Source organism: Anoplolepis gracilipes, chromosome 14 (genome assembly GCF_047496725.1).
Source record: "Anoplolepis gracilipes chromosome 14, ASM4749672v1, whole genome shotgun sequence".
NCBI classification, from domain to species: domain Eukaryota; kingdom Metazoa; phylum Arthropoda; class Insecta; order Hymenoptera; family Formicidae; genus Anoplolepis; species Anoplolepis gracilipes.
In genome coordinates this window covers 1647281-1660736 of record NC_132983.1, presented here as the reverse complement: position 1 = coordinate 1660736, position 13456 = coordinate 1647281, and the positions used below count along the sequence as shown (strand labels likewise).

The 13456-nt window shown below is 42.2% G+C and overlaps 1 protein-coding gene across 4 annotated transcripts; it reads right to left on the bottom strand.

Moving 5' to 3' along the window:
• Window positions 1-13404, bottom strand: Jumu (Forkhead box protein N4 jumeau). 4 transcript variants are annotated; one of them, XM_072906204.1, is made up of 4 exons: window positions 12691-13404; window positions 4581-4854; window positions 3618-4409; window positions 1-2334 (listed from the first exon to the last, which is right to left on the bottom strand). In XM_072906204.1, exons 2-4 carry the CDS (start codon window positions 4844-4846, stop codon window positions 1632-1634), a joined length of 1761 nt encoding a protein of 586 aa, XP_072762305.1. In that variant the 5' UTR covers window positions 4847-4854; window positions 12691-13404; the 3' UTR covers window positions 1-1631. The 4 variants fall into 4 exon arrangements, with proteins under 4 accessions (XP_072762305.1, XP_072762306.1, XP_072762304.1 ...); XM_072906205.1 differs by having other exon boundaries at window positions 13092-13404; XM_072906203.1 differs by having other exon boundaries at window positions 12139-13403.
• Window positions 13405-13456: the final 52 nt, after the last annotated feature.

Here is a 13456-nt window from a genome sequence, read left to right as displayed (position 1 = left end):
ATTTATGTATATCGATTTAATCAAGAGGGAGGATGTCGCCGTGACATTGTTTCATAAATCATGCTAAATAAATTTATAATCGAATAAGAATATATGTATATAGGGCGTTCTGTATACAGGCGTGGTGTGTGTGCTTATCAGCATTTTATTACAAATTGCAGTCATTGCACATATACATCATCTTTACGGATTTTAAATGTCGTGCGTCCTACACGAACGTTACACACTCATTACTTATGATAGAAATATTACAAACAGGTACAAAAACTACGCTACGCTAACTTAATTGCTACCTTAACTCGCTATCGCCCTTCCATTCGGCGTCGCCTATTTTCTTTTAATCGCTAAATGCATTTTGTAAGCGTTATAGAGCTTGGTCTCGCTCGCCTAGAATCCGCCACGATTCAACGAACGATTTATTGTATATGTATTAAATACGATGGTACACATGGTATACGAGTCATAATTAGGTAAAATGACCAAAATGGAATCTCGGAAATATTTGCATATAGTTACTTTCTCCTTCAACGTAATTTGTTTTTTTTTTCTTCATTTTCTTTTTGGCAAAAATCCTTCGGTTTGAATGGAAAATTCGGAAGAATCTTGTTATATCAAAAGTTCATTCTAGTAGGCGGACATTCTCGTTTGTAAATTTGAAAAACCTTGTAAACTAGTTTAATATTATAATTAAAATTATAAAATAGATTAGGGACTTTCTATTTGCTAATTAGTAATATCAGTCGATACATGCGCGTAATACATAAAAATAACACCTTTGCCTAAATACAATTCGGTAAAAAAAAAAAAAAAGAGATTTTCAAAAATTTTACATATAATAATCACAGGGGAGGAATAGGAATATATATATATATATATATATACGTGAATTATTATATAGTCGTCGAAAAATCGGTATGAGATCGTATGTCATGTATCTTTACTGTAATCTAGTTAACGTTAATGCTAGTGTTCGTAATTTTATCTTTGACCATACTTGGCAGTGTTGAGTAGTGAGCTCTTTTTCGTACATGTTTCTCGATTAATTTATTTTCTATTCGCGCGGACGGTACGAGGAAGCCGGCGTGTATCCTGCATCATTATCTCTGTGTTTTTATTATTTTGCAAAGAATCGCCAAACGAAAAAAATTGGAAAATTAATATGATTATCGAAAATATTATAAAATATTTATTTGTAATAGTAATAGTGAAATTATATGTTATAACAGTCAGAAAACGAAGTTGATTCCATGTCTGGAATTTTTCTTGCGCATGTCTACAAAATGTACAAATATGCATAGAATACTGATCACTGTCAAATGTAAAACTTTTCTACACGCGCGCGACTGGTCCCATATCACGTTTGTAAAAAAAGGAAAAAAAACAGCCTTTATACACTGCATATGTACACGTAATTTACATTTAAAAATACAATTATTTACAAGAGCGTTGTATATAAAAAAAATACAATACAATGTTCATGTAATTATCAATATAAAACACAAATCTATTATTTACAAAATCTAGTTGTGAAAAAAGTACGATACACAATTATTTACAATAATCTAGTAATAAAAAAAGTGTCCCATATAATCAGACGAGACAATCTCGGAGTCAGTATCCCCAGAGATCGCTCAATCGGCCTCGAGAAGCGACCCGGTGATCGGGCCAGTTCCAGGTCGCAACGCGACGAGGTGCGACTTCTTCCGCGGCGATGCCGCGCTGACCTGTTGATAGACGTACTTGCTCTGTATCGGCGAACTCGAGAGGGTGGCAGTAGTAGTCTTTTGACGTTTCGCGCACGAGACGTACTCGTAAACGAAGGACTGTTCCTGCCTGGGAAAGTCTGTCAGCCGGGTGTCGAGCAGCTCGGCGGCGTCGCCGAGATCGAGGCCCTCGTAGAGCTGCCCGACGACGATGTCGTCGTCGACGATGTCGATGTGCTTGGTCTCGTCGTACGTGATGTTCTCGTCATCGTTGATGATCTCGTCCGCCGCGGAACCGCCGGTCTCGGAACCGGCGTAGCTCTCGGCGTCCTCGTAGATTTCCTCGTGCCTGTCACCCTCGTACTTCATCTCGCCCCGTTCGAGGAGTTCAAGATGATCGGGATGTACCATGGCCCGCTTGATCGCAATCGGGTCTTTCCTCGACCACTTTCGCACCTCCTCGTCCATCTTGGCCACCTTCGACGGATGGATGGCCCAGAGACAGCCCTTGCGCTGGCTACCGTTGCCGGGCGGCTTCTCGATCTTCTCGAAGCATTTGTTTAACGACAAGTTGTGCCTGACGGAATTTTTCCAGCCCGTCGGCGCGGTCTTGAAGTAGGGAAAATGCCGGCTGCGTGAAGGAAACGAGAAAATGGAAAATGAAATTCGCGCTAATCTCGGACACTTTTCGATAATTAATTTGTTTTCTTTTCGTAAGAATGTATTTGTGTAAATTTATAAAACTCATCATTAACAAATTTATATACAAATAAAGTTTATTTAAAATTTTGATTTGCAAAAATTAAAATTTTATTTCCATTATATTTTATTATTAATTAATAAATCAATAATAAATAAATAAAAAAGTTATTATATTAATTCTAAATAAACAATACATATTATTATTTTAATATTATTTTAATATTATTAAAATAATTTAAAAGCCGAATTCTCTTTCTCTAGTAAATATATTTTGTTAGTATGTCAAAGAATGTCTGAAGAAAAGAAAAATAAATCTAGAAAATTTTCTATCTTTAACTATGCACATTTTCTTGGAAAAACTCGCTTTTTCTAAATGCTCTAAAACCATAAATAATCAGAGAAATAAATTGCCTGATATTTTTGCTTTACAAAACAAAGTTTTAATGGACGTCTACAAGGTTATTTCAGTGAGACTGTAGTTATTTTGTAAGCCGTGTGTTAGTCATATAACAGCAGGAAACATAGGCAGGTGGTAAGCGACAAAAACTTGCCATTGATTTCTAGAGAGACTGTACCTCGGCATGTGCCCCTGGTTATTCGAAGGGCCCCATACAAAATGGCAGCTTGTTTCTCTCTCTCTCTCTCTCTCTCTCTCTCTCTCTCTCTCTCTTTTAGTTCCCTTTCCCGCCCGTAAAACCCAGGAATAAAGAGAAAAAAGACAATACTTTTGCCCTTCGTATACCTAAGCGCAAAAGGGGGCTTCGGCAGCCCCCTTATTCTTCCGGCCAAATGGCCGAAAATAAACGAACGGGGCGACACGTTGTTCATCAAGTATAAAATTTCTCGTTACTCGTCACCAAAGTATCACGCAGTTATGATGAAAAATCACAAATCTAATGAATTTTTAGTTCGAATTTTCAAAAATTTATAAAGGATAATTTTGGAGAAATTATTTTCTTAAAAAATAAAATTCAATTTTATCAAAGTTACTTTGTTTGCAAGATAAAATAAATTATTTTCCAAAGAGAGAGACATTTACTTATAAAAACATATGTGATACGATTATTTATTTTATACGGTAATATTTGAATTTTACTTTTTACAAAAATTAATCGTTTATAAAAATTAATTAAATATTGTTTAGATATAATTATCAAGCAATTTAGACAATTATTTTGATCGTTTTGCGATAATAATTCGAAGGACACTCACCACATAAAGTTGTAGATTTCAGAGACCGGTAACAAGCCTGTTTGGCTGTTCTTCAGGGCCATCGCGATGAGACACGAGTACGAGTACGCGGGCTTTGGATAGGGGTTGTCGCGCTGCCCCGTCAGGTCCTTCTCGCGCTTCGCCGCCTGTATCATCACCGTCGTCGTCGTCGCTCCCGAGCTGACGTCGTGCACGTTATTGTTGTAAATCTGCTTGCGTAGATGGCCACCCGAGTTAGAGGTCAACATCTTGATGTCCATCGTACCGGAAACGGTACCTATCTTGGGCTGCATCTGTACCCTCGTCAGCTGTATCGTCGGCGAGCCACCGGAGGCGGCCACCGTCGTCCTGACGCCGGCCGACGCCGACGATGAAGATGATATCGAGGTCGGCGTTTCCGCGCTCGAGGGTTGAGCAGCAGTCGCATCCTGCTGCTCTTCGTCGTCCTCGTCCTCTTCCTCTTCCTCCTCCTCTTCCGTCTCCTCTTCCTCGGTCTCTTCGTACTCTGTTTCGTTGTGCTCGTTCTCCTCGATCTCCTCTTCCTCCTCTTCCTCTTCTTCGCTTTCGTTCTCCTCGTCGTTTTCGGTTCGCTCGGCCTCACTTTCGTTCTCCGTCTCTTCCCCCTCGTTCTCGACAACGTTCTCTTCCAAGCTCGCCGTCTCCAGCATCGCCGCCTCGCTGTTCGACGTCGGGCTGCGGATAGGCATGCACATGTTGCGTGGCAATATCAAATTCGGGTCCAACGTCAGTGCCAACTCGCTGTCGCTGTCCAGATTCAGCTCCTCCAGGTTGCTGTTCGAGATAAACAGACACAAATTTAGATTACATTTCCTGTTCATTAATCTTAACAAGCTTTTTATTCAATTTATCTTCAATCAATCCTGGCAATATTAATATATACTTATACTTCATTCCTGACCCATCATAGACGCTGAATTCTAACTTAGCTCTAGGTCTCCTCACCTATTCGAACTACGGCTCTTGTCGTTGAAGCCGACCGGGTCTTCCTCGGTCTCCGTCAAGACATCGTCGAAGTCAAACCCAAGACCCGGACCGTGCCATCCGATTCGGCCTGTGTTGTCGCAACGTCGGATGTCCATGTGGAACATATCCGGACGACCTTGGAGGGCGTCGGAGATGCTGTCGCTGCCGAAAAGGCAGTCCCACGGATCCCCGGACAATCCCTGCTCCATCCCGATACCGTACGCATTTACGGTGTCCAGTTCCATTCAATCGACTGCAAAGGATTCACGAAGCAAAGATATTTTTAAGAGAACCGTATCTCGTCAGCAATCTATCGAATAGTTTCATTTTCAGAAGAGCGATCGTAAGGAAATCGCGCTCTATCGTGAAATTATATTTTTATAGCCCCATAAAAGAGGAAAGGTTGGTTTTATAGCCGTATATTATATTATTATTTGTTTGCGCGCTTTGCTACCTTCGTGTCGTATTTATATTTAATTATTTTTCGGTTGTGATAATAATATATAATAAAATGTCTATATTATATATAAAAAAATAATTTATACTCTTTAGCTCGTAAAGAGAGCAGATAGTCGTCTACGAGGTATATGTATACACTAGGATGACTGTAGGCCTTCTAAAAAGTTATCTACCACCTTCCTCTCACAGCCCTTTACCCCTGCTAGTTTCAGCACGCGCGTGTGTGTGTGTGTGTGTGTGTGTGTGTGTTTTTTTTAACGACACCCAAAATGTATTTCTGATTAACCTAGGCTCATAGATCGATCATTTTCACGAATCGACCTCCATAAGGGCGCTCGGTTTAATATCTACGGTCCCGCGTGCTTTGCCTCGTCGAAGAAATAATAGCTCGAGTTGTGAGACGTGAGAGTTCTCAAGAGAGTTCCTCGTCTCGAATGAAAGCAGATCTGTACGTCGAAACGCCATGCTTATTCGCTGATCGAGACGGTTGAGGAAACAGCCGTGTATCTTGTGTCTCCTCCAACTCGTAAATTACCCCCTCCTCTCTCCTTCGTGTCTCGACGGCTTTATCTTTCTATTTTATATATTTTATATGTAAATTTTATATCACGAATTATTAATATTAATATTTATATACAACTCGGCCCGCGTCCCTTTGATCTTTCGATTCGCGATAGATATCTCGTGATGATTCGCTCCAAAAGTTTCCACGTTATCTCGCATCCTTATCAGCGTATTAGGAATACAACGAGTATCACGATTGTGTTTTTACTACGTCAGACACAAAGCCGACAGATTCACGTAGGTGCGCCAACGTCTATGTACATACAGTTGCGTGTACGCACACATTTGTGCGTGCATCTGTGTGCGTGTTAGAAAGAGAGAGAGAAAGGTATGCGCACGAGGATCTTGAACCCACAACCGGCTTGTGGGTGTGACTAACTCATAGTAGTACAGTCGATTTACTATACGCATAGTCTCGTAGTATACTCCCCTCTCACCCTTCCTCCTACCCTCGTGCTTTTACGCAGCTCTTTTCTCCCTCTTTCATTCAAAAATAAAACAATAACAAAAAAAATAAAGGAAAATTCTTTTAATTTGAAGAAAAAAAAAAAAAAAAAAAAAATTCGATATCTCGATTCGATATTCCGACTCCGAGGAAGAGACTTTCGGAGAGTTTGTTTCCACAAAAAAAAAAAAAAAAAAAAAAAAAAACACGTTGAATTAAAACAACGAGGGATCCCATTTTCGAAAGAGATCAATTCTTTTCTTTTTTTCTTTCTTTTTTTTTTGGATTTAAATTCTAACAAACTTCGTGCAACGCTTATCTGAGCACAGGGCACCGAAACGAGCGGACCTTTACTCCCCCCGTCCCATCCCCCTCTTATTGCCCCTCTCCTCCCTCATTCCTGTTGTCCACGCGGGTATGTGTGTATTATGGAAACAAACATCCGGCATTGATTCGAATATTCCAGCCAGTAGTAGTAGATTGTGCGTAGTCCCGCGCACGTACATACGCACACACATACACGCACGCATATACACGCACAGCATCCGTATCTCGCGATGGACCAACCGTAGATACAAAGCCGCGCGCCGTCTCTGCTTCAGCCCGCGCTTTTCGCCGAGTATCGATCTGATACGTCTGCCCTCTCTCTCTCTCTCTCTTTCCCCCTGCCGCTCCCCCTTCTCGTTTCTCTCCCTCATCCACCCTGTCATCCACCCTCGTCGTATCCTTTCCCCCTCCCCTTCTCTTCCCCCTGCCCCCCTCGTGGTCGGTATTTGCGAGCTGCAAGAGCGTGCACCCCGCGCGAAGCGTGCACCAATGCCGCGCCCGGGTTCGTCAGGGTGGCACCCTTCCTCCTCCTCCTCCCCGTCGCCCCCCTCGTGTTCTCTTCCTCGGAAGCCCGTTTGAAAATTCACCCCTCCCTCCCTCTCTCTCTCTCTCTCTTTCGCTCTCCCCTTCGATTCCCTCACAGATCCCCGGCGCAGACTGCTCGTTAACCCTTAATATCGCTCGCTATAGGGTCGAATTAATGCTTCTCTATCTTGCAAAAGGCAAATTTTTAATACGACTTTTTTATACGTTGTGCCCGACACGCTTTCAGCAAAATTAGAGAATATTTGAGTTTTGTATTCGCGATATATGCGCTCTTCGTAAAGTTTAAATAATTTACAAATCGGGGAGCATTTATTTTAAATGGCTACGCGAAAATAGTTTCACGATCGAAGCGAGAGAGAAGCTCTGTACAATGGAAGACACGTTGCAATTATAAAAAAGAAAAAAGAAAAAAGAAAAAAAATAAATAAAAAGTTTAAAAAATAGAGAAAAATAGCTAACGTTTCCCTTCTCTCATCTATATACATATTATTGATTAAGAAACGTGTTTTTTTAATATGCCTAAATTTACAGTTAAATTCTCGCAGAAGCGTGACCCGGGATGGGTCGTTTATTTTCACGAAAACCGTCCTCTCGACGGATTAATATCGATATGTGTCACTTATATGGGACGGCGTGTCACACAATGACGTGTCTGCGAGAGCACAACGACAGTTCGCACGCGTGGTATCGCACGCACGTGGCCGTGCGGAATTGGCGCGAAAAAGTACGCGCCCCTCCCCTCCCCTCCCTCTCCCCTCGTCGTTGACGTCGCGACAATCTCACGAAGCATGCTTCGAGTTTTATCGAATTTATATAAACGGAAAAATCGATAGGAACAGATTTTGGTGGAACGATTTTGATTAAGTATTTTGGGCAAAGACTTGAAAAAAAAAATTGGATTATTAAATCGATTTTAGAACGCTTATTATCGTGTACTCGAACGGTACATTTTCGCTTCTATTATTCGTATTATAATATATACCGTGTGGAGCCGCGATTTAGAGAAAGAGGGCAATGAACTTGTTCCTTTCTAAAGTGTAGCTCTTGTAATAACATACTTACCACGATTAGTCGACTGAGCTTATCACGTCGCGTCTCAAACTGTACATAATTATCTCAATTTTATCTTACTACATGTATAATAAATATATCGAAGAATATGAAATTATATGCTTAAATAAATATACAGATTTTCTTGATAATAATATAAATGGGAATATATGGGGATTAAAGAGAGATTTATGTATTAATGATTACTTGGCTAACTCGATTACGTAAGAGCGCGCTTGAAATGGACTTCTCTTTAGCTTTAATGTCGATCTCACGATGTATTTGCTAATCCCATCAACCGCTAATTCAATGGATTTCAGGCTTAGAATTTTTTGCTTTCACTGGCCAAACACGAATGAGTCAATCGCGAGGTTCCCCCCTCGAGAGATCTTGCAAAATTTCGCACGTTACCACGAAACCCAAGTATACACGATCTATAATATAATGAAACGCGTTTCTCAATGTGCCTTTAACACGCGCAGATTACAGTGTAGTCTCTTCCTTTTGAAAATCCGAATAAAAACGACAGTTGAACACGAATGATTTCTTATCGATACGTGTGATTGTGGAATTTAGCCTATTGTGCTTTAATAGAGCAATGAAAAGGTACTATATTTTATTTAAAAAGAGAGGATATTCTTGGTCGTGTCTAGTTAGTATATGTAGCTAACAATAAGTCTGTAAATTAATATGTTATAAATTGGCGTAAATCATCTCGTGCGCTCGGGTAGTAAACGTTCTAAATGTAGACTGGCTCTAAATTAGGCCGACCGTTAAAATCTTCCATGCTTCGTCCGCCTCGATATTATCAAAGCACCGCGAAAGTGACCGGGCAAATGTTTCCATTCCGCGTTCTCTCGCTCGCGTCATCGCTAAAAACGAGAAAGAGTCCGCGACGCGAAAGCACGAAAGCACAATAGTTGTAACCGCAAGGTTACAGTTAACGAAAAATTGCCGATTGTTTCGCAAATTCCTTTTGCGATGAAAGAAAATCGCCGCAGATTTGAAACGCGCCTTCCCGCGGACCTGATGCTGGACCTCGCGAGAGGAATTAAAATTGAACGCGTGCAAAAGGTTTCCTATGAAATACAGAGTGTCCATTCAAATCATGTAAAAACAAATCCCTGAAAATTTCCAAAGCTTCCAGGTAATTTTATTCAAAATCCCAGATAAGAAAAATATTTTAAAACATTTTTTTTTATCGCACGCGTTTTCTAATTATTTCACTGATATGAAGGAAAAACACTAGGCTCTACTCAAGTTTAAAAAAAGATTAAGAAAAACTGAATACGTTAAGATAAACATTTTTAATTTTTATAACATTTACCTTTTTCTTTTATTATAAATGAAAATAAAGAATATTTTGTTAAAACATTGAATATATGAATAGAGATAAATATGTATTTATAATTTAGTACAAGAGAATTTTAAAAAGTTGCCTGGAAGAAACTCGATGAAATTTCAGAAAAATTCCATAAGAGCCTTCAGGTAAAAAAATTCTCTCGATACTTAGATTTTCCATGTTTTTCCAGAAGATATATACCTTGGTATTATGTACACCAGATATTCCTTGTGAGAAAAAAAAAAGATATAAACATCTGAATTTTTGAAAATTTATCCTCTTCGAGATTGATTATTATACTAATTTTTTAATATGTTTGCTACTTGTTTGTGTAAAAACTTGAATGATGCAACTTATTTTCCAACAAGAACAAACGGCATATTGTATACCATGTATATTACTACGTGTTCAGAAAAAAATGTCATTTCCGTTCTTTTTCTTACGTTACAGACAAAAAATTCTCGAGAAAAGGATGACGTTCCGTCATCCTATTCTTCATTCTTGCTCTCTGTCTTCCTTTGTCTCTCGCGCATTCTTTCCCTTTCTCGTTCCCCAAAAGTAACCGTCGGAGAGGAGACGAAAGGTGAGAATCGGACAGGGCAAAAAAGATAGAAGAAGCAGAAAAAAATGTGAATTTCGATCGTGAATCGTAGAAACTGCGCACTTCCCGCGCGATGGGCATCTGGCGTGGAAGAGAGACCCCAGAAGGGATATACGAGGGGGTACGAGGGGTTTCCCGGAAGGTTCTCACGGTCAATAGCTTTCCCGGCGGTATGCGGCTGGAAAGTGCTCGAGGGGCTGCCCTTCCACCTCTTACCTCTCTCGCCCTTCGCGTACCCTCCTCTTTCGTCCTTGCCTGCAGCCTGCATTCGCATTTTGTGTGCCTTTTACGTCTCTTATTCTCTCTTTCTCGCTCGAATTTCCAAAGTCGTAAAATATCAAGGAAAAGGGGATCTTGGCGAAAAATTCCGAAGAAAAATATCGGCGATATCGGGAATCACAAAAATCGCGAGAAAAGACAGGAGACTGTCATTTCGCAAGTCGAAAGATGAAAAACTGACGAGAAGAGACGAAACTTCAACTACAACGACGTTATTCCGAGACGACCAATTAACGTTCGCGATCCGCGCAAAATTACTATTCGTGGCTATCAATGGAAATCGATACCGCCAACGGCGGTTTTGGCGACGACGACCACCACCACTGCCGCCGCCGATGGCTCCAGATAATTACGCGGGAAACGTCGCGAGACGATGCATTCGCGAAAAAGAGAATGAGAGGAGAGACAAAAGAGAAAGAGAGAGAGAGAGAGAGAGAGAAAAAAAAAAAAAACGAAATTGAAACGGGCGGAAATTGGAAAATCGACGCGGACGGATATTTCGGCGATTTGCGGTTTCCGTTTGCGGCCAAAAATTCTCCGAGCCTTTGTCCCCGAGTATTATGTTCCCAAAAGGAATTGAATGAGAACTGGATTCAGTCCGAGAAGATACCTCGGAAGATACCTGATGAACTAAACGCAAAGGAATATTTCGAAATTTGCAGAAAAAACATTCCGTCTACTTGAAAGAATTGTCAGGAATTGTGCTCTATATACATATTATTATTATTTCCCTTCTTTTCTATCGCTCTACCTAATCCCCCCTCCCCTCTCTCTCTCTCTCTCTCTCTACTCCCGCTTTGGGAAAAGGAATTTGCATATTACTCGTACTCGTATCTTTCATGGTCCGCAGCTTATTGGATCTATCCATTTATTTTATTCGCTGGACGCTTGAGGGAACCTCTCTCACGACGAAGCGCATAACGCTTTCTTTCTCTCTTTCCTCCTTTCTCCCCGTTCCCCGCCGTTCCTCTCACTCACTCTCTCACTCTCTCTCTCTCGCTCCCTTCCCCCCGCTCCTACGCCTTCCCCTCTCCCGCTTCTCTTTCCCCTCATACATATTCACGTACGTATACACGCGTACTTACGCGCGCACACACTCGCGCACGCTTTTTTGTTTACATACATATATCCCTGCACCGACGTTCTCGAATATACATTGCATTGTTTTCGTAGGATATTTTTAGAGATTCTTCCCAATGCTTAAATAATAAATTATTCTCCCTCCTCGCCGCTCTTTTGTTTCTTTGTACATCACGGAACACACGGGTTCTTCCCGCCGAAATTCACGGGGTCGTCTACTCCCGCGCCCGTGAACCGCTCATTCACACGGGGAACGATTTGACACAAGACGAGAGGGAGGGAGGGAGGGAGGGAGGGAGAGAGAGTGGAAGAGACGGACGAACAGACGGGACAGACGGACGACGTTATGGTTTCCACTTTCCGGTAGCCGAGCCGAGCCGAGCCGAAACCGTTGTCTCGTCCGCTCATCATCCATCGGCGATGACGGATTCTCGTCGCGTGATATAATCGACGAAGAGACGGATTCAGCGCCGTCGCGGCAATATAACCGCGAATCGACCGAAAATACCGGCGACATGCGCGGGACGAGGAGAACGAGAGAGACCGTTGTCGACGTGACATTAGCAGGGCTATTTTTTTTTTTTTTTTTTTTTTTTTTTTTTTCGATTATCACGACACGACGAAAATAAAAGGACAGAAAAAAAAAATAAACAAAGAAACACTCCCCGCTCCGATATATATTCACTGGTTCTTGACAGACGAAGAGAGGGAGAGGGAGAGAGAGAGAGAGAGAGCGCGCGCGCACCGGTCGAGAGAGAGCCCGCGAGAGACGAGACGAGCAATAATGCTTTTTACGCGCGGGCTACAATTTACGCGACGCATAATAATGGCGCCAGGAGCTTACCGTATATCGATACCGCGTGCCCGACGATCCCCGTATCACACTGTCCGTTCGCGAACGGCCACCACTTTCACACATATATTTACGAGCGCGAGCCGTAGGATTTTCGGCGCAGCGACCATGTATAAACGTACACCAACACGGGTCCCCCTTGACGGAACTGAGGCAACGTTGGGTTGACACGAGCAGGCCCGTGAACAAAGACCACAAGATTTCAAATCCCGTCGCGCCGATTGGCCGGGGCCTGTCACGTGGCCGAGGCGCGCGGCCGCCTATTGGCCGGCCGCCACGGGGGTGCGAGGACGTTTTGAACGATGCGCCGCAATGCACATGGCTGACAAAGGCGGATTTTCGCGGGGCCGATCCTCGCCACACACACCGTCTCTCTCTCTCTCTTTCTTTTTCTCTCTCTGTCTGTCTGTCTGACACCCACGATGACGACCACCCGCGCACACGCTGTCAAAACGATGACACCGCAAACGACGGCGAGCAATTTCCCCGCTGAGACTGACGTCCCCGGGTATATATATATATATATGTATACACGATGCTTACGATACTTTGCGTGTCGCTCTCGCACGCACACTGGTTCCCTAACCTTCCCCACAAGAAAATGGCCGAATCCAAACACTGGCGCGCGCGGAAAGTCACTCACTGCGACGTCACGTTATCACGATCGTAGTCCGGTCGTTTCGTTCGTCCCGATGGATTCGCGCAATTTTTCCCGGGACCGACCTCCCAACCGCCACCCGTGACTTTCGCCGCGAACGCGACAAATAATCCGCCGTCCCGTTCGACGAGATTGAATACGATGGGCGAGTCCATCGCGGCCACTATGAAGGGGTGTCAGGCGGCCGCCCGTTAAGAATGAAACACTACGCGAGATAATGGCGGGAAGGTACGTATATACGCGGCACATGGCGATTTATTGACTTTGAGCGGGTAAATACACATACCCGTGTTCCCGCCTTCTCCTCTTCGCTTTTCCTGCCAAAATTCGCGCGAATTTCGCCTCCTTTCCTTCCACTGCGCTATTTCTTCCGATATAACCGGCTCTTTTATCTCCAAAATCGATACGGTATCTCTCTTTAAATTATTTCTCCACATCTTTTATTTCTTATCACTGATTATACATATATCTCTCTGCAATACTTTCTTAAAATATGTATTATATAACATTTGTAGATTGTATCTCAGTCTATTCAGTAGCTCAATTATTTCTATGTTTATATATATCTTTGTTTTCCTTGTACTTTAACTTTCATAAATATATGTATATATATATATATATATATATATATATATATATATATACATACAC

Coding starts and splice junctions, on each gene's coding strand:
- Jumu (XM_072906204.1), bottom strand. CDS start 4,846: ATGGAACTGGACACCGTAAATGCGTACGGTATCGGGATGGAGCAGGGA. Junction 4,410..4,580: donor AAGAGCCGTAGTTCGAATAG/GTGAGGAGACCT, acceptor TATCTCGAACAG/CAACCTGGAGGAGCTGAATC. Junction 2,335..3,617: donor GAAATCTACAACTTTATGTG/GTGAGTGTCCTT, acceptor TCCTTCACGCAG/CCGGCATTTTCCCTACTTCA.